At 39.5% G+C, this 26,089-nt stretch overlaps 2 protein-coding genes across 3 annotated transcripts in view; one reads left to right on the top strand and one right to left on the bottom strand.

Annotated features, from left to right (window-relative positions):
• Nucleotides 1-26,089, top strand: part of m1ap (meiosis 1 associated protein) — a 74,844-nt gene that overhangs the window by 47,926 nt on the left and 829 nt on the right. The window contains exons 13-14 of one of the 2 annotated variants that reach the window (XR_536175.1): nucleotides 5,607-5,766; nucleotides 5,885-5,973. The exons of the other annotated variant lie outside the window; for it this stretch is intronic. The gene's annotated coding sequence lies outside the window, so the exon portion shown is untranslated. Of the gene's footprint in view, nucleotides 1-5,606; nucleotides 5,767-5,884; nucleotides 5,974-26,089 lie in introns of those variants that run through there. 2 annotated transcript variants of the gene reach the window in all.
• On the bottom strand, nucleotides 69-22,655 carry dok1b (docking protein 1b). The gene is made up of 5 exons (XM_008435952.2): nucleotides 22,264-22,655; nucleotides 5,791-6,111; nucleotides 4,793-4,883; nucleotides 4,538-4,710; nucleotides 69-3,105 (listed from the first exon to the last, which is right to left on the bottom strand). The coding sequence occupies exons 1-5, from the start codon at nucleotides 22,318-22,320 to the stop codon at nucleotides 1,777-1,779; spliced, it is 1,971 nt and encodes a 656-aa protein (XP_008434174.1). The 5' UTR covers nucleotides 22,321-22,655; the 3' UTR covers nucleotides 69-1,776.

Raw genomic sequence — 26,089 nt, 5'->3', positions numbered from 1 at the left:
ATATAAAATCTGGACAACAAAAAGTATTTTTTAAAATACCTTTGTAGCATTTTATTATTATTATTATTATTATTATTATTATTATTATTGCTTCATGAACTCATTGGGAAAATAAATAAAAACAAACCTCTTCCCTATGCGGCGAGTGATGTCACTGAGTGATGCTTTACTGGATCAAGTTAGGGAGTGGAGAGTGTCAGAATATGAAAAAACAGGCCAATTTATTGTTTCTTCTTACCCATAATTTCATGTATTTATTAATGATAATATACTAAAAATGTTAAATTTTTCTTCTGATGGAAAAAAAATGCAGCTGGGAAGTCGATGCTAGTTGATACGCGATTGGCTGGCGTTCAAAGGCAGCCAATAAGAAAAGCTTCATTCATTTTCCTTCATGCTGATTGGTTGCTGCTCAGAGTTAAATAAGGAAGTCGGTAGAGGTCAGCTTCTGTCGTAGTAATAAGATGGTTTCCTCTTGAAGCATGTTAAGGCATATTTGGTGTTTAAACGACTAAATTAGGTATTTTTGGAGGGAATCTGAAGTGTTGATGGATTTTAACCGTGGTGGTCCCTAACTGTAAATGAAGGTAAGTTAAACTCACACCTAATGTTTTCATGGGTTTGGACTGAGATACATATTTTAGCGCATGTCGAAAATACTGCCCATTACTTTACACGTGCAACATTAAGGTAAGATAAATCATATACTTCTGGAGCCCGAGGTGTTTTGTTTTTTACTGTTATTAATATGAAAACACATTTTTTAAATTCTGAAATTTCCCTGATTATTTTTCATAATGAAACAAACACAGTTAAACAAGAGTGTATAAAATACACACATTCTTTAACATCTAGACAAAGGATAGTCAAAAGGAAGAATAAATAAATGTATGTGAGATTGATGTTGGAAACACTCAAAAAAAAAAAAAACACCAGACAGGGGCAGTGATGTCAAAATTTCAAAATATGAGAAAACCAGGCAGTGGTCAACTCTTCTGAATGATTTTAAGTTTTAAATACACTTTAAAATGCTTGCAATTCTATTTAAAGTTTTATATTATAACCAAGTTGTTTTTTGTTTTTCATTTCTGGGTTTTTATTTAAAATCCAACCAACAAAACATGCAGAGATTCTGACCCACTGTTTCCAAAACCCAAAGCCGTCCCGTTTTCACTCCCCCGTTGCATTGGAGGAGTCCAGGAAAAAAAAAAAAAAAAGAGCTTTCCTTTTGTTGAAGTCAAAGATCGACTCCTGACCTTCACATTCTGTTTCACATTAAACACAGAAGACGCAGTGCAAAAATATGTCTGTCTTTTTCATAAGCACAGCAGGAGTTTGTAGGAAAAGAGGAACCAGGCCGCTTTCCTTCTCTCAGCTTAAAGACAAATCCATTTGGGTTGTGTGTGTGTGAGAGTGTGTGTGTGTTCCAGTGAAGTGGCTGGCTCCGGCCGCACTGTGGCTTGGTATGCCAATTATGGCTTTGCCCGTGCAAACACGCTCCCTCTCTATGACACGCACACAGGGTGGCCCAGCGATCACTGGACGCCACATTTCAAATTGCGCCCGTAATGTGGTTTTCTCATAGTTGTGAGCTAATCTCCTCCGAACCAGCTGACCGTCTCAGATAATTGCTGCAGTCCGCACGGATGGAACAAATGTGAAACGAGAAAATCCCGAGGCAGCCGCCCAGCCGCCGGTTCTGCTCCGAAGCTTCGCTCCGTTTTTCAGCGAGAGAGAGTAAAGATTTGTTTTTTGGTCCGCGTCTTACAGGAGCGGTCAAATGTCTCCCAAGTTGTCATAAATTATATCAGGTGCCCGGAGCGGGGCCTGGTGGTTCTTATTACACCACACAGCCGATGGAGGAGGCTTCTGTTTCGACACTCTGCTGTACAGCTCCTTCCCGCCTCCTCCGGAGCTCCACATGTTGTTGTTGTTGTTTACGTTGCTACCGGAAACGCCGTGTTTCCCAGCGGGAAGAGGCACCGGCTCCTTCCGAGCGAAGGCGCTCTTGTTGGGCTTTGGAGCGGTGGCAGGTTTGGGGAACTTTGGCGTTGGCGGTTGCGGCGTTCCGCGACTTAGGCCCAGCAGCTTTGGAGAGTGTTTCTGTGGCTCCGTCGGCTTCCCGTGGGAGGCGGTGCTGTAGGGGGCGTCCTGTCCTGACGGAGGCCCGAGCTCTTCCTGTCGCCGCTGAGGCTCCAACCGGGCCTCGTCATAAACGGTCATCCCAAGGCTTACGGGAAGGTTGCTGCTTCCTTTGGCGCAGCCTTCTGGCTCGTCATATATATGGTCTGCAGAGGGCGCAGGAGGGGGTGAAGCTCCTTCCCCATGACCTCCTGGGGGTCTTTTGCTGCTAATCACCCCCTTCCCGGCGCCTCTTCCTCCTCCGGCCGACCCGTTCAGACTCAGGGCGCCCGTCTTCTGGCTCAGGTCCACGCCGATCTGGTCGTACAAATGCGAATACAGGTCGGGAACTTTCTTTTGGTTGCTTCCCGTGTGGTGATGGTCTCCTCCGCAGGAGTCGTCGCCCACAGGTCGAAGGCGTGGCGTTGGCACCGGAGGCGAGGTTTGGTTCTGACCCTTGATGGTGTCCACTGGGTCTGAGTAAAGGCCGTCACAAATGGGAACAAGCAGTCGCACCGAGTCTGCTGGCTCAGAATAAAGACTCGTCTGTTCATCGAGCGGGGCTACAGCTTTCCCTGCCAGTCCTCTGGGTGCTGGGGGTTCTGGTAAGCTCCTCCCTTTGTGTCCTCCCTGCCCTCTTCCGACTCCGTCTCCGCCCTCCCTCTTCCCAAGCACTCCGTCAGCCGAGCCCGGCTTGCTGCCGCCGGAATCGCCGTCCGCTTCCCGACTGCTGCAGCTACTGCTGTCCCCGCTTCCCGCCGCCATGCCGCAGCCGGGAACGCCGCTCCGAATGTACTGGAGGGACAAAGGGCAGTCGGGGTCTAAGCTCTGGGGTCCGCTGAGGTGGCGCTCCTCGGCCTGAGCCTTCTGAGACTGGATGGCCAAGTCAACCAGTGTGAAGATCTCATTGCCTTGTTTTGTCTCAAAGGTGAAGTTGCCAGGGCCGGAGTCGCAGCGGCGTCCCGCTTCAAAAGAAAACATCACCTGGGGAAAGGAAAGACGAAATGGAGTCAGATTTATTAAGCTTTCTTGAACAGGTTATGTATGACACATGGGTGATGCGAAACATGTTAACTACATTTTTTGTACAAAATTATTCTTAGATAACGAGATTTTAGCTTTTGAGCTCCTTTCACAATGAGCTGTTTCAGGGCGTCTTGTCACTTTAAACTCAAATAAGCTGCTGCTCATTGGTTAAACTTGCATGTAAAAATGGCTGCAAAACAGATGCATCAATTATACATCTAATTGCAGCCAAACATCTTTGAAAAGCAGAAGTGGAGCATCCTGCACAAACAACAATATTAGAGCAAGTGACTTCTCGATGGTAAGTCAACAACAAAGCAGTTCTCTTTTCCAGCAGCCACTGTAGAGTAAATACAGCAGTAAAACCAGCTTATCGAGTGTGCTGGACCTCCTGTGTGGTTGCTAAGCAACACCACAGTGCTGATCGTGACTTAACAATTGTCAAGTTTTTGAAACAGCTCATTTTCCACCCACCAGTTGTTGCTACATAGAGGCTAAACTTTAAATACAAAGAGTATCAGGTGTATAAAAATGAAGTCAGAGGAAGAACAGACGTAGAAAGTTCTTAAAAAGAAAACAATGCGTCATGGAGGTATTGGAAGTTTCTTAAGGCTGCAGAAAAGCAAGAGAAAGCAAAACTTTCATTAGATAACAAAGAGGCTTAATGGAGTTCAACAAAGTTGATATTTGATCTTTCAAACAAACTTAGTCACATGTGATTTTAACCAGGTTTCTTATTAAATGGAATTGTGAAATCATGTCTTCTGACATTAGTGGAATACTGACAAAGTTCTGTCCTGCATGTTTTTGGCATTTCCCGGCTTCCATATACCTGACTTAAATGAACTGATGCCCTCCTCAGGTGAGAATGCATGTGAATTAGGTTTGATGGAGTAGGGACAAATCTGAATCCTGAGGGTCACTACTCTTAAATTTACACATGGACACTGCTGTTTTAATAAACATAATCATGCTAATCAATATAAGATACTGATGACTCATGCACATGGTGTAGCATCACATCGCCAAAGATTTAAGTAATTCATGGCCGCCCATAGCAAGACGGCCTGTAAAACTTTCCCATAATGTAACTCTTAAAGTCAACTACAAATTGGCTAAAATTGGTATCGGCAGGTCAACAGAAACTATGTGCAGACAAACCAAACAACCAGCTTTAAAGGTCATCTGTCAGTTTTAGATCACATATTCTATCTTGAAACAACAATGTGACACAGAAACGACCACAATCGGGGGTTGCTAAATATAATCTGACCACATCTGTGCTATTTATGCTTCCTCCTTATGATCACTGCTGCAGCCAACAAGCTTCCTCTAAAGGTTTTCTGAGGTTTTTGTATGTTTTGCTCAGTTTGTTTGGTCAGGCGCTCACCCGGTCCCTGCCGTATCTCCTCAGGAGCTTGTAGGGCCACACCAGGACGTTCCTTTTCGTCTTGGGCTCCTTCAAAATCAGCGCTTCATTTTCTGCTTTCAGCCAGTAGCTCCCTGCGAGCCCGCAACGTTCAGACGCCTCGGTGCGTTGAACCGTCACCCAGAACTCATTCACTGTCAAGAGATAATGTCCATTAGGGATCGTGCTGGAGTTTCCAACCAAAAGTCGTAAGACTACTCTGATCAACGTCCTCACCCTCGTCCCTGGAGTAGTAGATGAGGTTCTCAGACATCTGCAGGTCGTGGGGTCCTCCATTAGAGTCCGTCAGGCTGCTGCCGGTCCCTCCCTGTTGCTCAACCAGAGAGAAAACATCATGTTAGTTATCTTATTACTCCACATTGCCACAAAGGAGTAAGCTGTTTACTTCATCTTGTTTACTCCACAGTGTGCATGAAAATATGCCAAGGATATCCACTGGGCATCCAAGGGTTCCTTCACACCAGCTCTGCATAGGTCGCTGTAATCGTTTGCCTAGAAAGTTTGGTTCATCTGGGGAGGTGTGAACTCTAATCCGGACCAAAAAGGCAAACTCTGGTCCACCTAAAAACCTAGATCTTGGTTTAGTTGAAGCGAACTCTGGTGCGGTTCGAATGCTCCTAAAGCAGGAAGCAGACTGCAGCGCAAGGTATTCTGGGTCAATACAACCAAAACAAAACTTACAAGTCTGGAGCTGGTGGGAGAAATGACTTGTGGTCTTTTACCAAAGACCAAAGAGAAATCCTGCAACCGCTAAAATCTGACAACACTCCATTTTTGTTTACATTTTGTGAAGAAGGAAGTTGAGCTCACGTCTCCTTCAAAGGTTTTTGTGTCGGTTCCTTCAGTGGTTCAGGAAGAGAGGCAACAGGTTTTTCTACAGAAAGCGAACCGTGCCAGTTGAAAATGTAATATTGGTCCTAATCAAACCAAATCTACTGGACTGGAAAACACTGTAAGTGCGGGCAACACACCCAATAAGAGTTTCCAGTAATTCCTATTAAACAAATTTTCTGTCTGTGTTTGATCGCAGTAAGGCTCAGAGACTAGAGAACAGGGGAGACGTCAAACAGAGCAGACATGCAAAGGAAGTCCTAAAAAACATTTCCACCCACGTCTTAGTCACCCGGTGCACGCTCCCATTTCCTTTAGCAACCAAACAAGTGAACTGGTCATCCTGTTTTCAACAAAAGGTGAGAGTAGAATGGTAAAAATACCTGAAAAGCAATGTCACACATGGTGTCCATCCAGTCCTTCGCAGTGTTCTTCTCTGCCGCAAACACGTGCGTCTTGTCATTTGTTTCCACGCAGAAAGCCGCCATGTTGTCTTTGGGGCAGCTCTCGGTCAGAGCAGGTAGAATGGAGATGCACTCCGACAGACGGATGATCTTCTTGTCCAGCTTCCTGGTTTTCTCGTTGGAGCCGCTTACCGAGGTTCCGCTGGACCCGCCTCCGCCTGAGGGAGAGTCGAAGAACTCCAGGCGGGCGATGCCGTTCTGGCTGGCGGGGTAGAGGACGAACCAGTTTTTCTTCCATTTCTGATGGGTGGAAAACAAATAAGGACTCAATGAAGAAAGTATTGAAACAATCCATGTGTCAAAGGAGAAGGAGGCACTCTTGGACTCCAGTCATTGTCTAAAATGTGCCAGTGATTTGGTGTATGGAAGGATATATTATCTGTCATCAGGATGTCACTCAGTTTTGTTTGATCAGGGGTCAAATTTTTATTTTTTTAAATTATGTGGCATTAACAGTCACCAAACCAAAATGAGTTGCAAAACATATTTAAATTTAAAGTCAACAAAAAAATAGGGTTGTGAACCTTTAGTATTTGTGAGAATTAGCAAACCACAACCACCTGTGAAAAACCGAAACCCTCAAATATGTAAGACCTCCTCCAAAAACACTTACAAATCCTTTTTGTAAGTGTTCAAACACCGAAAATACATTAATATACATCAATACAGCGAAAGCAGACTTAGTGCTACGCCAGAAGCTAACGTCTGTGGTTTTTCTATTCTCTGCTCTTGAGATGTGATAAAAACTGCCAAAAGTGTCGCATTACAAAAGAAAATTCCCTCATGCCTTCCCAGTCGGGACAAATGCGCCATATGCAAAGCTAAAATTTGTATTTCTGTCTATGATGAAATATCTCAGACACAAAAAAGGAAAAGAGACGGTACGGGTTAAGACTGTAAGGCCAGCATAACATTTATCTCTGAATTGCTTAATACTGCAGTTTGTCTCTGCACATCCCTCACAAAATGCAAATGTTGATTTAACTTTGTCACCGTCACTAACCCAGTGAACGAAGGAGAGGAACCAGCTTTTTGTTGAGTCACTTACAGATATTCTGTTTGCGCAATATAATTTCACTTCTTGCAAAGAGTTTAATGTTTATTTGGCAGTTTTTGGGTGAAGAGCAGTGAGGATGAAGAAGAAATTAAAGACTAAGATGAACACTTTTTTGTTTATTAAAAAAAGTAACATTTTATTATCATATTAAAAAGAAAATATTATTCATTCACACAGAAAATCATTTCGTATTTTTATTTAACCCAATATGACTCGAAACGACAGGAATTATTTTGCTAAAGGTTAGTTTTCTAATACAGAACAGGCATTTATTCTAATTCTATTTAATTACAGAGATTATTGTTTGTATAACACCTAACTGGGAAAACCTTTTCAAGTGCCGCTGCTCTTAGGTAGTATTCAAAATGCAAGAAGATCTCATATCCACTAATTAGTCCTCTCTATGGTAAAAACTGTAAAACATGCACCTTTTGTCTATAATTGACATTTTTTTATCTGTAAATGCTGATGCAACATAACACTTCATTTTCTTTGCTTCATCTGTCCAAACAATGGAAAACCAGTGCTATCTGCAAGCTGGGCTACTTTAAACCAAAACTGAAACTTTCAGATCGCATTGGATGTGAGCGGAGGTAACTGGTAAAGAGTCAGAAATTGTCTTCACTCAGAGATAACGGGTCGGCGACATAACGTAGGTTAGACCACAAACAATGGGGGGTGAAAACTTCAGTTTATTCTGAATGTATCAGTCTGAGTGATAAGTGTGCCTTTCGTTTGCTGCCTGAGGCTTAATGTAGGACGCATGTGGTGATAGATCAGATGTTAACTCGGCATTTCTTTTTGCACGTTAACAGTTGTTTGAATCAGCAGGCAGAGACCACTCTCAGAATTAGTCATTCTGTACTCCGCAATTCACTTCCTAAAATTCAAAACTGGCTTCAATCTGGAAGTTTGAACCAGCTGGAAATCATAACGACGTTTATGTTGTTTTATACAGCCAAATGATTCTACAGGGAACGATACCTGACAGCAACATACGAGGCTGATGAGATTGAATTTCTGTCAAAATGTAACAATTCAATACTGAATCTTGAGGACAGCATTTTTCTTCCACGGATTTAAAGTTTAGATCGTTTAATTAAATTCACAACATCTATATTGCTTCTCTTTGAATCTTCTACAATGGCTCTTAATAACTGACTAAAAATGATAAAGAACCAACTGATGTTTTTAAATATAAATATAATAACAAATCCAGCTTTTAGCAGCTATACTCGTCTTATTCCAAATGTTTTATGGGTTTTTTTGTAAGTCTAATAAAAATAAAATGGTGGCTCTTTAAACATGACAACAAATTCAATATGAATAGAAAATATATCAGTTGCAACATTAAATAACGTCATTGAACGCCAATCCAGAACCGCATAGCATTCTGGGGGATGTAGGCAGAAAGGCTTCAACTATTCAACCTTTCACAGCCAGGTTGGTGGCATCAACTAACTCACTCACTCTGGTTACCTAGCGAATCGCTCGCTCTTTGGTTACCTAGCAACGACCTGTTGAGCAGCAGTTTCAGGTGCCTCATAACTGCTTAAAAATAAAAACATAAAATGAGTACAATAGTTCAAGAGGAAACTGTGGATAAAACAGGGTAGGCCACACCATCAGATTGGGAGTATGTCAGATATTTAAACCAAAAGCTAATCAATAATTATCAATACCGACTGATATGAAACCCTTATATTGTGGTATGTTTTTCAGCCATATTGCCCAGTCCTAAAAAATACGATCAACATTTAGATATGTTTTTACTGTTATTAGTTCGGAAATTGTGTGCTTTTTTGCTTACGTCCCAAAAAAGAGAATGGATCCATCATCTTCCTTTTCCCAGTTTTGTTTTTCTCTCTAACAGAAATAAAATGGTGATTCTTTTGGTGATTTCCCACTGTAGATATTCAGTTCAGTTCACTTTAGTTTGGTAAATTATCAGCATTACACAGAGAAAACAGAAATACTGCTGTGCAAACCCATAGTTTACCAAAACAGGAATAGACTGACGCTAAAGATTATGCTTTACTGTCAAACGTCATTGTCCTTTTACAAAAAGATCAACTGGTCTTATTTAGATGGAGTGAAGTTAAAATGGCTCTCAGGTATAGCTAAAGTTCAGTAGCTCCTGAACGAGTTAAAGACACGCCACAGTCAAAACCAGCTGAAAGCTTCATCTGTTCAACCCTGAGGAAACGACAGCTAACAATGATCACTTCCTCCAAGGGGCCAAACAACAAGACACTCAACCCTGAACAATAACGCAGGTGGCAGGTGTTGGTTTGCACGTGTTTAGCGCCAACAATAGCCACGAAGACAAAAGCATCACACTGATATACATGTCATTATGGTATAGAGGTTATGACACAGCAGCTAAAGTGAATAAAATGGATTTTGGGGGAAAAACCCTGCTTAATCTAGCAGCAGTCCCAACAGGCCATGCTTCATTGACTACATTAGTCACAGAGCTCAGATTTGCCCCTACAGTTACTAACGCAGCAGGATGACAGTCAGAGAGAGAGACAAGCAGAGAGAGAGAGAGGAGCTTGTGACAGGAAGGTCAGTGGTTTTTTTTATAACCTTTTGACCAGCTGGGAAAATCCAGCTAAAGGAGAACGAAATGAAAAACAGCTGCAGATCCTCATATGAGCTCCAATCAGAGGGACGTTCCCTTTTCTCAACTGTCTGATAATGGCTAACTTAAAGGCCTCGTAAAAACGCTTCTGACCTTCATTGTGTCTCAAAGTGCTGTGTTTATTCTGGGTGATTACAGTCATATATGTGACTGAACTAAAATACCGTGAGAATACAGTCTAGTCTAGAAATCAGGTTATTTACACCTCTGCTTTCTGTCACGATGTCGGCTAGAAGCAAAGTTAAATAGGAATAGAAGTGAGCTGGTGTGAAATTGGCGAACCAGACTTCAGATTTATTCCCACAATTACCTCTGCGTAAGTCTAGGCCTGTCACAGAGACAGATTTTGCTGGATTATACATTATCCCAGTACTTATTGTGATAAATTATGATGTTTCTAGTAATGTATTAATAGCGGCATAATAATGTTGGTTCACCCTCACCACGACTGATAAACTTTAATTTTGTAAAGATCCCGTGACGCTGGAACTGACAGATAATTTAAATACCCAAAAGAAAACACGGCAACCAAAAACCGTAAATAAAACTGAAATAAAAACTGCACACAACCGAAACCATCAATAAAATGTATTATTACGTTTCTGCCCTTCAAAATATATTGATGACAAGAATGGAAATCATAATTATTTGCTCCATCTCCTGCTGGGTCGGCCATTGTTAAAACCTCCCCGACCCGTCCTTTGAATCTTTCTGAGGAGCTTTTAAATTTGCAATCGGCCTTTTTTTTGCAGGACGCAGCACTCGAATTTGGACACACCATTGGTGTAAAATTATGTCGAACGTTAAGCATACTAAAACACATTCCAGAGACTGATTAAGTTACACAGAAAATAACTACATTAGATTACTTTAGCCTGAGGAGATTCTACAAGGTACTGAGTCACGTGTCTAAAATACCTTTTCTGCTTTGGCTTCTTTCTTGTGTTATAATTTCCATGCGTAAAAATACTCAATTATATCTGGTAGGAAATGTCTAGAGGTAAAATGGTTCAGAGACATTTTATAAGACCATGATGTAGCAATAGCCCAACAGAAAGTTCAAATGAAAAGGTGCAAAGTCTGAAGAGCGACTGAGTTAAATGTGAATATTTACATCCTGACAGCAGGTTCTGGTGCTGGATGAACTCTTCAAAGCGGTCATCTCTTCACTATCATTCAGAGCATGAAAATAAGCATCATGTGAGACGGTCTAATTACAGAATTGCGCTATTTGCATGAAGGCCCAGGTACGACTATAGCCACAGGGTGTTGGCGGCGAAACGCTTGATCTCAGGCTCTGATGCTATGGTTTTATTTTAATGCTTATGAACTTTCACCAAATGAAACTATCTGAGCTACAAGCCAAAGATTAGCTGTCCTACAAATGTTGCTATACAGTAATTACTTTTATAAATTCTATTTATATATAATTACCTTTCCAAGTTATATTTAGAAAGGTAATTAGTTAAGATTTTGCAAAAAGACTCCTGTAGGACGTTGGTTGGAACTGCAGGTTGTAGTATTCAGAGAAATCCTCGAGTCCTTATTGGTATAGAAGGCAGATTTTTACTAGAGTTTTGGTTCCCTAAACACCAGGAATCCGAAAAATAACGGCTCCTCTTTGCAGCCGCGAAGCGGATTTGTCGGATTGTACCAAGACGATCGTCGTCTTCAGAGGACATCCCTCCACTTTAAGGAGAATTACTTAATTTTATGAAAAGAAGCTATGGGGCTCATTCCGCTACGCTACGCTACGCTACGCTACGCTACGTTACGTTACGTTACGTTACATGGTGGTGTTTGGCATTACATAGAGTTATGTTACATGACGTGGTGCTACATATGGGGTTAGTGGTCCAACTTGATTAAAATTAATAATCAAATAATTGCTGGATTTGCAGTTAATCGTAATTGATTGCATTTCAATCAAAAACTATATTGGCAAAATAATACACATTTTACATTTTAATTCGCAGCTAAATTATCAAATAAATAGACATATGAGCTCAGCAACAAAGATTGCACTTGGTGCAGAGAGAACTTTGCACCATACTGATGCTTTCAGTCTCTTAGCAGCAATAACAAGAGTAGGCCTGAAACGATTAAAATTATAGTCAACTAATTTAGTAATTGTTAATTGGAGTATAGACTCAAAAAAAATATTTGCTCAAAGAACATAATTAGAGCAGTAATTAAGCTAAAACTATATGAAAAATATGTACAATTTGCATTGAAGTTGAACCTTTGTAAATATTTTCTACCCAAAACAACTCATGTGGCATAGATTTTAGCTTTACCCAATTCAAATTCAGTGAAAAATCTCATATTGAGCAGCTATTGCTATCAAATTAATAATCAAAAAAATAGTCAGCAGGTCAACCCTACACTGTATTGGTGTCAAGTTGTGTTGCAAGGTTTGAATTTTTCACATTTTGATGTCAAAAGTATTTTTTTAGCTGTAGATTAAAAAAATATTTTTTTTAAATTGAATTATTTAGGGGTTTTCACACTTTTAATGTATTTCTAATATAATATAAACAAGGCTTAAGGTACAAAGAGTTTAGGTTTTGTTTTAGGTGTAGTTCAGAGTGGATCTGAGTGACCAAATGTGAATATTTACATCCTGACAGCAGGTTCTGGTGCTGGATGAACTCTTCAAACCGGTCATCTCTTTACTGTCATTCATAGCATGAAAATAAGCATCATGTGAGTCGGTCTAATTACAAAATTGCGCTATTTGCATGAAGGCCCAGGTACGACTATAGCCACAGGGTGTTGGCGGCGAAACGCTTGATCTCAGGTTAATGTCGTATGACTTTATTAATCTGATGCTATGATTTTATTTTAATGTTTATGAACTTTCACCAAATTATCTGAGCCACTAAAACAATGTTGCAGCTTATGTCTGACAGAGCTTCACTCTTACTCAGAGGTGTCAAACGAGAGGCACGGGGGCCGAATAATGCCCTCGAAGTGACGTCTCGTGGCCTTTGACCAGCAAACAAAAACAGCACAAATGAGCTTTTCCAGCTGGAGGTTAAAAATAAAGTAAAAGAATTGAAGTTAAAGCACAAAGTATTCAGATAAACTATATTTATCTGCTTTTAATACCCTTCTTAGTAAATTGTACCAAACATCCAGTGACTTTTTTGTTGTGGTTTTGGTACTAAACTTGGTTAAGTAAAGCAGGATGTTTTAAACCATGGTTCTTCTTTGTTTGTTTGATTTTGTTTTAAACAAGACAAATTTGTAGGTATTTGTGTTTCAGAGCTGATATGACTTACGGCTCCATTTTCTTCACAAATCAGACGTCTTGACTTTATTGAAATATTGTATTATCAGTTATTCTGAAGATTAATCAATTATTGGATCAAGCGTTTTGTAAGCCTTTTTATACAATGTTAGAAATGCATTAAAAGATGCAAATAAATATATAATTAAATATAATAAATATCTAATAATTAAATTAGACCCCATCCCTCTAGGGAATTTGACCCAGGTGTGCTAAAACTATGCCACTTGAAGAGTTTTGTCTTAAGCATATTTTCCAGACAAAAGTTTTTTTTATCTTAAATTAAAAATTTATATTTATTTTGTGCGGCTTTGGCATAGTTACTGCTCTGAATGTGTTGGTTTATCAGCAAAAATGAGATTTCCGCCTTTTTTTCAATCTGTGTACTCCAGTTAACGATTAATCAACCACGAAATTAGTTGAAGATCATTTCAATAATCAATTAATCATGTTTAATTTGATTAATCATGATGAATCGGTTTAATCACGATTAATAATTGAATTAATCATTTCAGCCCTACTTTTAACTTGACAATTTTTTTCCCACATGGCAAATAGTTGGATATGTTGTCCAATTTTCACCTTCACTGATAAGTTTTTTTTTTTTTTTTTTTGTCAATATCTGTTGTGTAGGTGTGCAAATTTTTTATTAATCTCATATGCATACACACACTGAGGCCTCAAAGATAACTGCCGGAGAGGACAGGATATATGTGGGATGGTGATTACCCAGGGTTCTCTCTGCTTCCTTCTTCTGCATCCAGGTGCGGCTTCAGAAAAAAATGCTAACTTGTAAATGCGTCCATCTGTTCGTGCTGCTGAGCGCGGACCATCTGGAGTTGCTTTCATGCAACAGTTTTCTCGTACGAGGCGTGACGCTCTGAGCCGTGTTGCAACGTGGTCCTAAAGTGTGTGTGTGTGTGTGTGTGTGTGTGTGTGAGAAACAGCTGGTCCATATAAGGCAACAGAGCGTTGCACTGAGTGGAAATTATGCAAAAAAGATCATGGCAGAGAGACGGAGAGAAACTTCCTCACTGGTGTGGCAACAACCTGCTGAGTTTTACAGAAACGGGCGAGATGCAGGAAAGCTTGAGTGCCTTTCTTTACGTTTTTGTAAAAGTGCGTTTGGTGGTTTATGAACGTGTCATAAAACAACCGTAACGTAAAGGCCCAAAATGCTCTGAATAAATGATTGAAATGTTTAGTGCGATTCACGGCTCAGTTTGGCTGCCTAAAAATACACAATAATGACACCCATTCCAGTACGTGTTGTGTTTGTTATTAGAATATCACCTTGTGCGTGCAAGACCCCGCCACTAAACATCCCTCCGGTTAAACACATCATCTTTATCTTTCACTGTAAAGAATAGCTAAACCTCCTTAGCGTGAGTAGACACAAAGCAGTGGGGCTTATTTAAAAGTGTGAAAGTCTGTTTATCAGAGCGTGTTTGCTTGGTAAAAAGAGACGGATTAGAGAGGCTGTTTGTGAAGTGGGTTTCTGAGGAAGGGAAAAGAGAGATAGTCTAACTGCCTTGACCACAGAGTGAATGGAAACATGTTTCAATTTGACAATCATCTGTTGAGGCGCTCTCAGCATGATTAGTCTTGCGTGTCCGTATCGCCTCGTGGCACGTAAGACCAGAAACTGCTTGTGCAGAAGAGAGAAATCTGTATTTAGAGAATGCAAATGTCCACAGCAGATCAACATGGACGACGCGTCCCTGCAGCATATCCATCCCAAAACATTGGTACGTTTTTCTGCAGAACGTCACTCCAAATTATTCACAGAAAATTAGCAAACAGCATATCTAAAATATTTTTAATAAACCAGGTGCGACGCTACTTGACTCGCTATTGGCTGGCGTTTACAAAGCAGCCAATCCAGAAGCACCATTTATTTTCCTTGTCACTATTTGGCTGTACACAAACGTGAAATAAGGAAAACTAGTAGCTTCTGTGATAGAGCTAAGAGTTTCCACTGTGCTTAGTAATACATATGGAGAAATATTTGGTGTTTGAACTATTAAAATACAGTGTTGTGTTTTAAGAGAAAATCTGATTAACCCTAACAGAAACAGACGGATTATTGTGGCTACATCATGGAGTAGTAGATAAAAACAAAAACCATCGCAGTGCATTTATGTGGCAGCACTAAGTGGAGCAATTCTATGATTCAGACGTGGTTTAAAAACTTCCGTGTTAATCTTGAAGTTGAGATAGGGCGACGTAAGATCATAAAAATGAATGTGTGGGTGATCTAATGAAGCAGAGAAAACGCTTTATCATCCTGCACATGCTGTTTGTTGCTGTTCAACCCTGTACAGAAGCATCAGTTTTTGTTTCATTGTTCTTCTTCAGTAAACTGGCCTTTATGTGGAGCAATTTACATGGTGGGTGTCAAAAACTGAATAAAGTTTGGTTCACCAGTCCAGGCAGCTGATACACTTTTTTTCAAAATTTTTACTGAAGTGTGGTCTTATAAAAAAGACACATAAAAAAAACATTAAATCATTTGCAATTCTCCAAAGAAGGAAACAAAAACAATAGTCATCTTTTCTAATGACTTTCCCCACCCACAAAATTCAGTTTTGTAGCAAATAAGACCAAAAACATCCTTTGAGGTTTTACTCACTAATCTATTAAACTCGGCGAAATAAATAGAGTATACATAGAAAGACTGACTCATACCCATAGAAAGAGTCAGTCTTTCTATGTATAGAAAGACTGACTCTTTCTATACATAGAAAGAGTCAGTCTTTCTATGTATAGAAAGACTATACATAGTCTTTCTATACATAGAAAGACTATGTATAGTCTTTCACATAGAAAGACTATGTGAATTCAAATTTTAAAAAAAAATCTAAAAGAAAAAAGTTTTGACTTTTTTTCATCCCTTTTTAACGTTTCAAATTTGAAATAAAAAAAAATAAAATTACTTAGTTTCATTCAAATACTGGGCATGCAGTTGAAACAAAAAAACGTATGCATTTATTAAATGTTTAATAAATTAAAAATAATATAATTTTTGTGGCACACGACTACAATCAACTCGACACTTTTGGCTCCCCGTATACTGTTATATGTGTTGCCATATATTATGTAAACAGTTTCCTTATTTCATCATATCAGATTTAAATTGATGTGGCATTAATGAGCTTCTGTAACAACAAACAAGGAAGTTGATTAGTTTTAATCAGGAGAGCCGAAGCAGAGGCACAAATCTCTGTGAAATGGAAACGTTGATATTAAGGGTTTTTTGGCTCATTTATTAAGTTTGTGCTGCATAATTTGACCAAAATAAGCACAAAACATTCTTTATACCCCCATAACTTTTTCACATTTCATTACAACACTAATTCTTTTTTTTTTTTTTGCAGGGGAGCAGATCATAATAAAATGGAAGTAAAGCAACGCAGGTAAAAACCTGAAAAGTGTGGGGTGTTGTTGTATTCAACCTCCCTCTGCAAATATTTACTTTAAAAAAATAACTTTTTGCACGTATATTTTTGGGTCGCTTAGTTAAATTGGAGAGAGCCTGAGAGAACAGGCTTTCAAGTCTTACCACAGATGCTCAACAAGTCTTCAGTCAGGACTTTGACAAGGCCATCATAGCACATCACACTGTGGTGTACCACTCTTTTGTTGCTCTGGCAGCCTATAACCGGTTTTCTTTTACTGTTGCTCTATATTTAGCTCCATATATTTTTCCATAAGCTTTGACCAGCTTGCACACAGCATGATGCTGCTTCTACCATGTTCCTGAGTTGTTTTGCATGCAAACAGTAAACCACAGAAGGGAGTTTTTAAGACTTTCTTGCAACGCTGAACACTTTTTTCTAAAGCTCTTGCATCAAGGCCAGATTCAGAGAGTGCAGGACTAATGGTGGAAAGATTCTCACACCTGAGCTGTGGCTCTCTGCAGCTCCTCTAAAGCTGCATTTTAGGTCCTTCTTTGATGAATCCTTGACTACCGACCCCCGTTTGCTGTTGTGTCATATAGTCTGTCCATTTGCAGACACTCAAAGTTTGGCATTCTGCTTTACAGCCTTGCATTGCTTTAAATTTCTCCACATTTTTATCCATCATCTCTAAAGCTTAGTGCAGAAACTCTGAGGAAAAACTTCCCACAAGGCACCAAAACATCTCTTAGAACCAAGGCCGGCCCTAGCTTCTTTTGGGGCTTTTTTTTTCCAATTGAGGCCCCTCATACCAACATGTCAACACCAGATACATTATCACTCCTAAGCAACTTTATATGCAACATACCTACTAGCATTGGCAATATTTATAACTACCTTACATATCATACCAGTGTTATTACTGATTTTGACCTTACAGGAGTAGCAAACTAAAGAAATTTGGGATTTTGAGACACATAGTGGCATTTAAGTGTGCCATATTATTTAAACTGTTTGAAAGTAACACCAGCTGACAAACACTAAATTTACAGTAAATAAGTTGAAGCTTCAGTGTGTAGATTTTATTAAAAAATATATACTTTTTACATATTTGTTAAAACTCTCACCCTCTCATGACGGAATAATATAAGACAGATAATCTATGAAAGATCAATCTCCTCCCTGAACTACTACTGCTGTCTGAAGAAATGCAAGTGCTCCAGACCAAAAACAACCAATCAGAGCCAGGAGCAAGGTCTTGGCGCTGCCAATCACATTGTGAATGCGCTGCTAAATGTTCTAATGGCAAAGAAACAACTCACTGTTATAGAAAACCGTTTATGATGCTAACTACCCCCAGCATTCACAGCAGGGAGAAGCTGTATCATAGCAGAGAGGGAGACGAAGGGAATGAGTGGCACGAACACAGAAGTGATTGACAGCACCAAGATCCTCCACCTGGCTCCGATTGGTTGTTTCTAGATAGCAGAAAGCACAGGAGCTCAATCGTTTCCACAGATTGTCTCTCATGCCATACTGTCACAACATAGTGGCAGTTCCATCAAATATGTAAAATATATTTTTTATAAAAGTTACATTCTGCAGCTTTAACAAGTTTGACATCTTATATTTGTCCAACAGGAAAGGAAGAGATTAACCTATTGTTTGTGCAACAACTATAAAAATAATAGAGAAATCATTTTCCATGTGTAATAGCATTTAGTTTGTATTATTGCATCCTATTTTAAACATAAATTATCATGCTAGCTTGGTGCTCTTAGCGGCCTTCTATGGTGCACATGCCTTGGGCCGGCTCTGCTTAGAAGCAAATGCCACCCTTCTTCCTAAACCATAACAGTTTATAAGCGTAATTATTTGATCACATCTAGGTACTTAATTATTACCATAAATGATTGGGTGCTTCTTCCTGGGAAGTTTGACGTTAGCGTCTCAGTGCATGACAAAAGAAGAGGAGGAGACCTGACAGAAAAAAAAAACCCAACCAATAACCTGAACTGATGTGGTATAAATCTCGTGGCCTCAGGGAATGTATTTCTGGCCAAGCATGACACACATCCCGGTTGAACCCGTCTGCTGCCAATGAGGAGACAAAGTCAAAATCTCAGCCAGCGTTCGGCCGGCAGCTGCAAGCAGGTCGCCGAAAGCTTCTGCTAGCGGCAGGTCAACAGAACACAAGTCCGAGCAGCTTTTAAAACATTAGCATGCGTGCGGTAGGGCCAGGCCAGATGATGCAGATACAGACATGACTCCCCGGTAAACCTGGTGAGCAATCGACTTTGCTCTGCTGCTCAGATCTGTATCCAGAACCAGAGTCTGGATGACAGCTTGGCCGGTTTACAGGCTGCAATTACAACAGCAACTTTAAAAACAGTCATCATTTTAGATGTTTATTGTTCCTTTGGTGATTCCTGAAGGAAATTGGTTACATTCGGTTTTATTAAGACGCATCAGCATGAAGAACGAGCTGAGTACAAAGCGCTAGGGGTAAGATGGGTGTACTGTGGTGGCGCAGGGGTTAAGCACAACCCACTTAGTCCACGACGCATCCGTCGCAGGTTCGATTCCCGGCCTTTGCTGCATGTCTTCCCCCTTCTTTCTTTACCCACTTTCCTGTCACTTTCCTGTCAATTAACTATCAATAAAGGCCACTAAAGCCAAAAAAATCTAAAAAAAAAAAAAAGTTTATGATTAGATAGTAAAGAAAAATTTGATTTCTCTCCCTTTTAACATTTCTGTGCCACTTTGTGTTGACTTATGTAAAATCTCAATAAAATACACAAAACATCTAAGAGTGCGACAAGTTTTACAAGGCAATGTGTTGCTAATTCTCTCCGTGTCAAATATTGTTACCTTCCTACACATAATGTCCTTAGTAATACTTCGTCAATTTTTTTTTTCTCCTAAATCATCTTTTGAAAAGAAAAAAAATGTGATTTTTTTTTGTCAGAAAACTATTGTCAGAATAGTTTTTGGGCAAAAACTAAGTTAGGAAGACGATATGGACGATATTTATCACATTTCTTTCATGTGATACAACATGAAAAAACAATATTTTTATCACGATATTTAGCGGCATTGTGGTAACAATAAAAGTGACCATTTGTGACAACATTTTTAATGGCATTAGCTGCATTAAATGTGTGCAAATCGTTGATATAATGCTGATGTCAAAAAAACACAATTATGGAATTGCTGTGTTTCCATTAAACGGGAAATTAAATTAAAAGTCACACATAAGCAAGTGAATTTATTCTGTGCCAGTAAACGACAGAATAAATGCATTTAATCATATTACATAGTTAGCAAACAGGGGAGAAAAAAGTAAATTCCAATTTAAAAACAATAATACAACAATAAATCAAAATTTATTGCGGTAAATGATAAACGACAACTATCACATTTTGTGCTTTTGCTTTAAAAGCAAACACGTCCAGGAAGAACAATTGCTTAAGTCTTAGTTTTTTTTTATTTAACCTTTATTTCCCATTTAGATTTAAAATCTCTTTTTCAAAAGAATCCTGGCCAAAGTCTGGCTGCCACAATGTCTGCACATGGTGTCTGCAAGCTTGATTTGTTGCATCTTGGCGACCTGCAACAAGTGCCACAACGTCCCACGTCACAAAAAAAAAAAAGACAACCGTCTGAAACAGAAACCTTGCTCCTCTTCTGTCACATTTTCCAACCAAACACGTGGGAATCAGCCCTATATGTACATATATATGTGTGTGTGTCCACTGGCTGTTCTGAAAGATTGCATAATTCACCTCAGCAAACCTCAAACTAGTTTCAACACTTTCAGAATAACTGAGGTTCTGCTTCCTGTTCTATTTTTTCTGCAAGCACTCGTGCTTTTTTTCATCGCCTCCCCTTACCCCCTTCAGCAAACTTCTGTTTTGCTCAGACACAAGACATAATGCGTGTCCATTTGCCATAGAAAACTCACACCATAAAAGACATTGAAAGTGCTTCTTGGGAGCCTGAATATGCATTGTGAAGTGGTGATTTCAGAACAGGAAGCATGGGGCCGGGATGTTTTGTCGGTTCGTGTCATATGACCAGCAGAGACAGAGAGACGAGGCCAGACAAAGACCGTCTCACAAGTCTGAGCGTCTGACCGGGTTGTTATCTGGCGGTGCTGCTGAGAGACTAAACTGGAGCATGGATGCCAAAGACAGGAAGGCACAAGCATGAGCTGAGGTGTTTATCACCGGGGTTTCACTCTGTAGGTTTGCTGGCTGCAACAAGGTGTGAGAGAGCAGCTTTCATAGTCAAAGGTAGTTTGACAAGTCGTGCGGATGATCGCAATCAACATGAAGACACGCTGTCCCTAATAAGCAATGAATCAGTTAATATCATGATGACGGTTTCTTCTATTTTCTCTCTTTCTGACAAAAATTGGACGACAAAAGGCTTCATTGGTCTGGTTCATTGGTCTCAACTAGCCTCGTTACTGAAGGTCAGTGTTGCTTACAGAGACTTAAGTATGCACTGCATTTGTTGTTTTGTTTATTTATTTTCAACACTTAAACCGTCTTCCGCTTCAAGTGCTACGTATTCATTAGAATTTAAAGTTTACTCATGTTTGAGATTGCATTATTGTCTGATTTTAACCACAATATTACTTAAAATGGTCTCAAAACAACAATATTACCATTTATCCCTATAAACTTTCGGACGATTTTTCGTCCAGTAAAATTAGTTTTTGTGACATGCCCAGTTATCCCTCTTTCCAACGGGTGCAATGGGCTCTTGCAAAATAAAACATCACAATATCGTTTAGGGGACTACTAGCTAGCCAATTTGAGTCAACAATCCTTCAACGGATAAAGTCGTAACAAAATAAGCCTCGACTTCTCTTAAAACATCGCTATAACAACCGATTGCTGGACGTCTACGGTACGATGAGCTACATCACAATCGCAGTGAACTCTATCAGCTGTTAAATATTATACAGCAGAATGTGTTATTGAAGCACTGACCTAATGTCTGACGAGATAACGGAAGGTATTTGTTTGTCGAGTTTGTTTCAACATCACTAAAAACGCATAGCAACGGGCTTTTTGGCAGCATAAGTTCGATCTCTTAAATTTTCTGCTAGCGGGCCATCATTTGATTCAGTGTAAGAACTAGAACCTGCAGAATACCGGGCCTTGAAGACTGTCTTTGAACACCACTGTCCTGAGGTTTGGTCCAATAACTGGTATGAAGGCACACCAAGGTTTAAAGGACCTGGCTGCAGCCATTAATTCGTCTGCAGAAGTGAGGAGAGCAGGTGTCTGACTGCTAAACTTTGACCCAGTCTGGGTCATAAAACAGAACCAGCATGACCCAGTTAATGACTTAAAGGAATACCAACATCTAAAAGTTTTTCTTTCGCTCAGCTTAAAGTTGTTTTAATGAATGTGCTGAAGTTGAGCATTTGGAGCAACACTACCCCATCCCATCTGTTGCTGGACACTGCTGGTCAGCTGGCTGAAAGGAAAACTACTCCATTGCTTGAGATATTTTTGAGTAGTTACAAAATATTTCTGGCTACAAAAACACATATAATTAAAGGCGTTTTAGTAAATTTTTTGTGTCGATACTGTAAAAAAAAAAAAGACAAAATGAAGCATAATTTACTCATCTTGAGTGAAACTCATGCCTTCTCCCTGCTCAGGAAATTGCATTAAACTGCAATACGTTGCATAAGGGTTTTTCCTTTTCCTGCTATGCGTGTTCACAGTGTTTTTACTCAGCATCACAACACAATAACAAGGTTAAATCGGTGACCAGCCAACTTATTGACAAAAACATGTTATTAGTTTAAAACTGCGAATGTCATCTTCATATTCTCTGTGTAAATACGAAGAGGTTCTGGGCTATTTCTCGGTGTGTGATGAGCGTTTTGCTAAGAAATAAAACCATTTAATGCGTCAGTAGAGATCTGCATTAGTCGTTTGCTCAGTGTTGGTAAATAAGTAAACAATAAAACTCTCACCTTCCCAAACTTTTGGTGCTGCACGTAAAGCTGTCCCTCTTTAACATGCGCGTCCATGATCCCACACTGCTGAGACCAACTTTCCTCCAGGGAAATCAACAACAATGGCGACTCAACTTGAACTTGATCAAAGAAAATCGCTTTTTTAGATATATAGATATATTGTGGGCTTAATTATCTCCAACTGCGACTTCCCTCTTACTTCTCACTTCCGTCCCTCAGGCGTCTTAAAAAGCGGTTTTGTAGAGACGCGACAGTTTGAGGCGATGCCATGGTGAGGGCAGAAAGAGAGCGGCCCAAAAAGACACCGCGCGGTTCCGTGAGAAGTTCAGTACTGTCCGTGTGAGGTCAGCTGCTCGTCTGTCTGTCTCTTCTCACTCCGCCAGTGAGGATGGAGCGGCAGAGCGCCTGCAGCTAGCTTAAACACAACCAACCTCTTCCTTTTGTCTCTTTCAAAATAAAAGCTAATCATGCTGGCGCGATATGCTAGCCTCTTTTTTTTAATCTGCGCTTTGGTTTTGGTGCTGGTCTACTGTTTTTGTATTTAACCTTGTTTTTGCTTTTTGTTTTTTGTTTTTTTTTAATAAAACAGTTAAAACTATTGCTCCCATTTACATTGTTTTCTTTGTTTTATTTTGCTGGTCCGGTGCTGCTGTGTGTAGCTGTCTTTTTGTTAACTAGTTACATTTACTTGAGTAACTTTTTTTGGGGAAAAAATACTTTTAGGAGTATTTTTACTACTCTTTACTTTTAGCTGAGTAATTTTATAATGAGGTATTGCTACTCTTACTTGAGTAATTCACTGTACAGCTGATCTGCTGATTTAATTTTGGATTAATAAATGGATAGCAAAAGGTGTTTAATAGTTTAATAGCTAAAACAGAGACTTATGGATTAAACATACTTCTAAATAAAGTTATTATCTTTAATGCAAAAATTTGTATACTTTTGTTATAGTTTTTGCTTAATTACTGCTCTCAGTGTGTTGGTCTTTCAGTAAAAGGCCTCTTACTGAGTACTCCATTTAACAATTAATCGATTATTTCATTAATTGATTCATCACAATTAATCCCATTAATCATTTCAAGTAATAGTAAAATGTGGCGCCAAATAACCTGTATTGCAACGTAACAGCATAGCAGAGCGATAGACTCTTAATTTGAAGTCTGTGCTTACATCCGGTGTCCTCTTGTAGCGTGGAATTGACGTTTCTCTCTGCCTTGAGCAGCAGAAACTGCTCGCTCCTCTGCTTCCCTCCACCCACCTCCTCACTATTGTGTAACTTCTTGCTTGATTTCACCTCTGACACGCTCACTTTCCTACCTCATCGTTCACCCAAACTCTAATTAACTGTTTCTTTTGCTCTCTATTTGTGTCGAAACGAACCCCGAAAACTCTTACTTACATTCGATGATAATGATGGAAAGTTACCAGCAGGGTATAAATGTTGCAGAAAGCTTAAAGGTTTGGGGTTTTTTTTCCCCTTTTTGCATAATAATCCGTTCCCCCCTTTTCTGTAGATCTGCTGTTGGTGCCAAAATAAATACGTTTTCCCTTCAGAAAAATTGCAGGAATTTTAAATTAAGCAGTGTGTGTTGGCAAGTGGAGCTGCCCAGCTAAATTAATATGTTGCAGATGCCTCCTGTTCCTGTTGGCCCACAGTGTAGCTGTGCTGTGTCTCCAGTGGTGATAAATCTTATTGACATTATTCTGACACTGGATAAGGATTCTTGAACAATGAGTCCCAGTCTCAATTTGAGGCCAAAATGTCTTATTCTGTTTGTTTGGGGGGTTTTTTGTTTGTTTTTGTTGCAGTTTAGTTTTGCAATAACTTAACCAACAAAAGATAAACTCAATCGCTTTGCTGTGAAATTATCAAATGACATGGTCAGTGTACAAACCAGCAGTAAATTGAAAGAGCTGTATTTGGAAGAGAGGTTGGAAGATAGTGCAGCGCTACACTTTGGCCAATAATCATAAAGGGTCAGGCAGTGGAGAAGATTATTGGTTTTAAATACCTTGGTACACTTAGACATAAAATATATATATATATTTCCAGTTCCATGCAAATTCTGGTTATAAAAAGTGATCATTTGAGAAAGTTGAAAAGTTTAAGTGATTAACAGATAATATATTGAGTTTTCTCTCCTTTAATACAACACTTTGTTTCCGTTAAGCATCTTAACAGACTTAGCTCGGTGATCAAACAGGTTAAGATTATTCTGGAATAAAGCAGCTCTCTCATTTATCTAAATATCATAGATAAATGATATCTATCTTTCGCTAGATATCTACAGTATGTATCTAGCGAAAGATAGATATCATTTCTATCTTTCGCTAGAAATGATATCTAAGCTTAAGAAGGTCATTGTGACCAATGATGACTCTTCCCTCATTGTTGTACTTGTTTGTTTTTGGCTGTGTGCTTTGTGCATTTTAGGATTTATTTGTGTGACCTTTTGTATTCTGAAGAGAAATTTCATGTAGTAAATGTAGTAAATTGTGGATTTTGTGCATTTTTTTAACTGGTATCTTTCTATCAAGCTTATCCATCTTAAAGCGAGACAGGGTGTCTAAACATGTAACTACTATTGTTGTTTTTGTTGGTGTTTTACAGATAAATGCAGCAATATACAAATAGTTAGATCAATAACAGTGAGGATAAAATTGTAGCAACTGCAGTGGTGGGAAGTAACGAAGTACAAGTACGTCGTTACTGTACTTAAGTACAATTTTCGTGTATCTGTACTTTACTTAAGTAGATTTAATAATGGGTACTTTCTACTTTTACTCCACTACATTTTACAGTAAGTATCTGTACTTTCTACTTCACTACATTTCTACAAAGTGTCGCGTTACTCGTTACATCCAAGTCGCGTTGAGCTTTTTTTCCGTTAAAATGTGAAGTTCAGGGACTTAAGGTGGCGCCGTAAAATCCGAGCAATAACGTGACTTAGTGTCTGTTGTCACCCATCGCCTCCACCTTTACTCGCACGCGGAGCTCTAACACATGCGCAGTGGTTTCCTCTGAGAGTCAGTAATATAATAGCGCTGCATAAATCATAAGATATGGCGACATGTAAAATCAGCAGCGCTTCGCTTTCACAGATGGTGGGACTTCGTCCAATTTTTAACGTCACTTGGAAGGAAAGCTTAAAGAAAGGTAAGCTCCGTGGACGTGATGCTAGCAAAGCTAGCTGTATTTACTGAAACACATGTTGCATCTGCGATGAAAAAAAGTTGTCACTCATGCGCTAAATTATTGTGTGGAGGTGTTGGCTGAGGTGTTGCATATATGGGACAACGCTGTGACCAAAGTGCAATATAGAAATATGACATTCAGGAACGATCCGATTCTTCTGGACGGATCTTGACCAAGTCCTATAGTACTGAAGCCTCACTGAGAGCCATTCTTTGTTCTTGTAATGCTCTGCRTACACTGCAGTAGCTATTTTATTTCATTAAAATATCTTTATATTTAATTGGCGAATAAATAAAACAAGAACGTAAGAACACAGAGCATGCTCATTGCTCTTTGTTTTCGTCACCTGTCATGGTGGCAGACGTTGCAGCAGGAGGGAGGATGAGAACAGTCAGTGCTCCTTCTGCTTGGTTACTTGTTGCTTATTGGGCCTTGGACAGTGTTCATAGTTGAGCGTTGTTAATTGCTATGTTTAATGGTGCAATTTCTGACATTGGCAATATGGGCAACCACCCAGGGTGTTATTTTTTTTAGGGATGGCAGGAGACCTCTGTGTATTGTGGCACAGAGATGAAAGCAAAACAGAATGAAGAAGAGTTTTAATTGTCACTAGTTAAATTTATT

This window comes from Poecilia reticulata, linkage group LG18, assembly GCF_000633615.1.
Source record: "Poecilia reticulata strain Guanapo linkage group LG18, Guppy_female_1.0+MT, whole genome shotgun sequence".
NCBI lineage: Eukaryota > Metazoa > Chordata > Actinopteri > Cyprinodontiformes > Poeciliidae > Poecilia > Poecilia reticulata.
This window is presented reverse-complemented; position numbering and strand designations above follow the sequence as displayed.

Coding starts and splice junctions, on each gene's coding strand:
- dok1b (XM_008435952.2), bottom strand. CDS start 22,320: ATGGACGCGCATGTTAAAGAGGGACAGCTTTACGTGCAGCACCAAAAG. Junction 6,112..22,263: donor AGCACCAAAAGTTTGGGAAG/GTGAGAGTTTTA, acceptor TCCACCCATCAG/AAATGGAAGAAAAACTGGTT. Junction 3,106..4,537: donor GGAGATACGGCAGGGACCGG/GTGAGCGCCTGA, acceptor TCCTTTCCCCAG/GTGATGTTTTCTTTTGAAGC.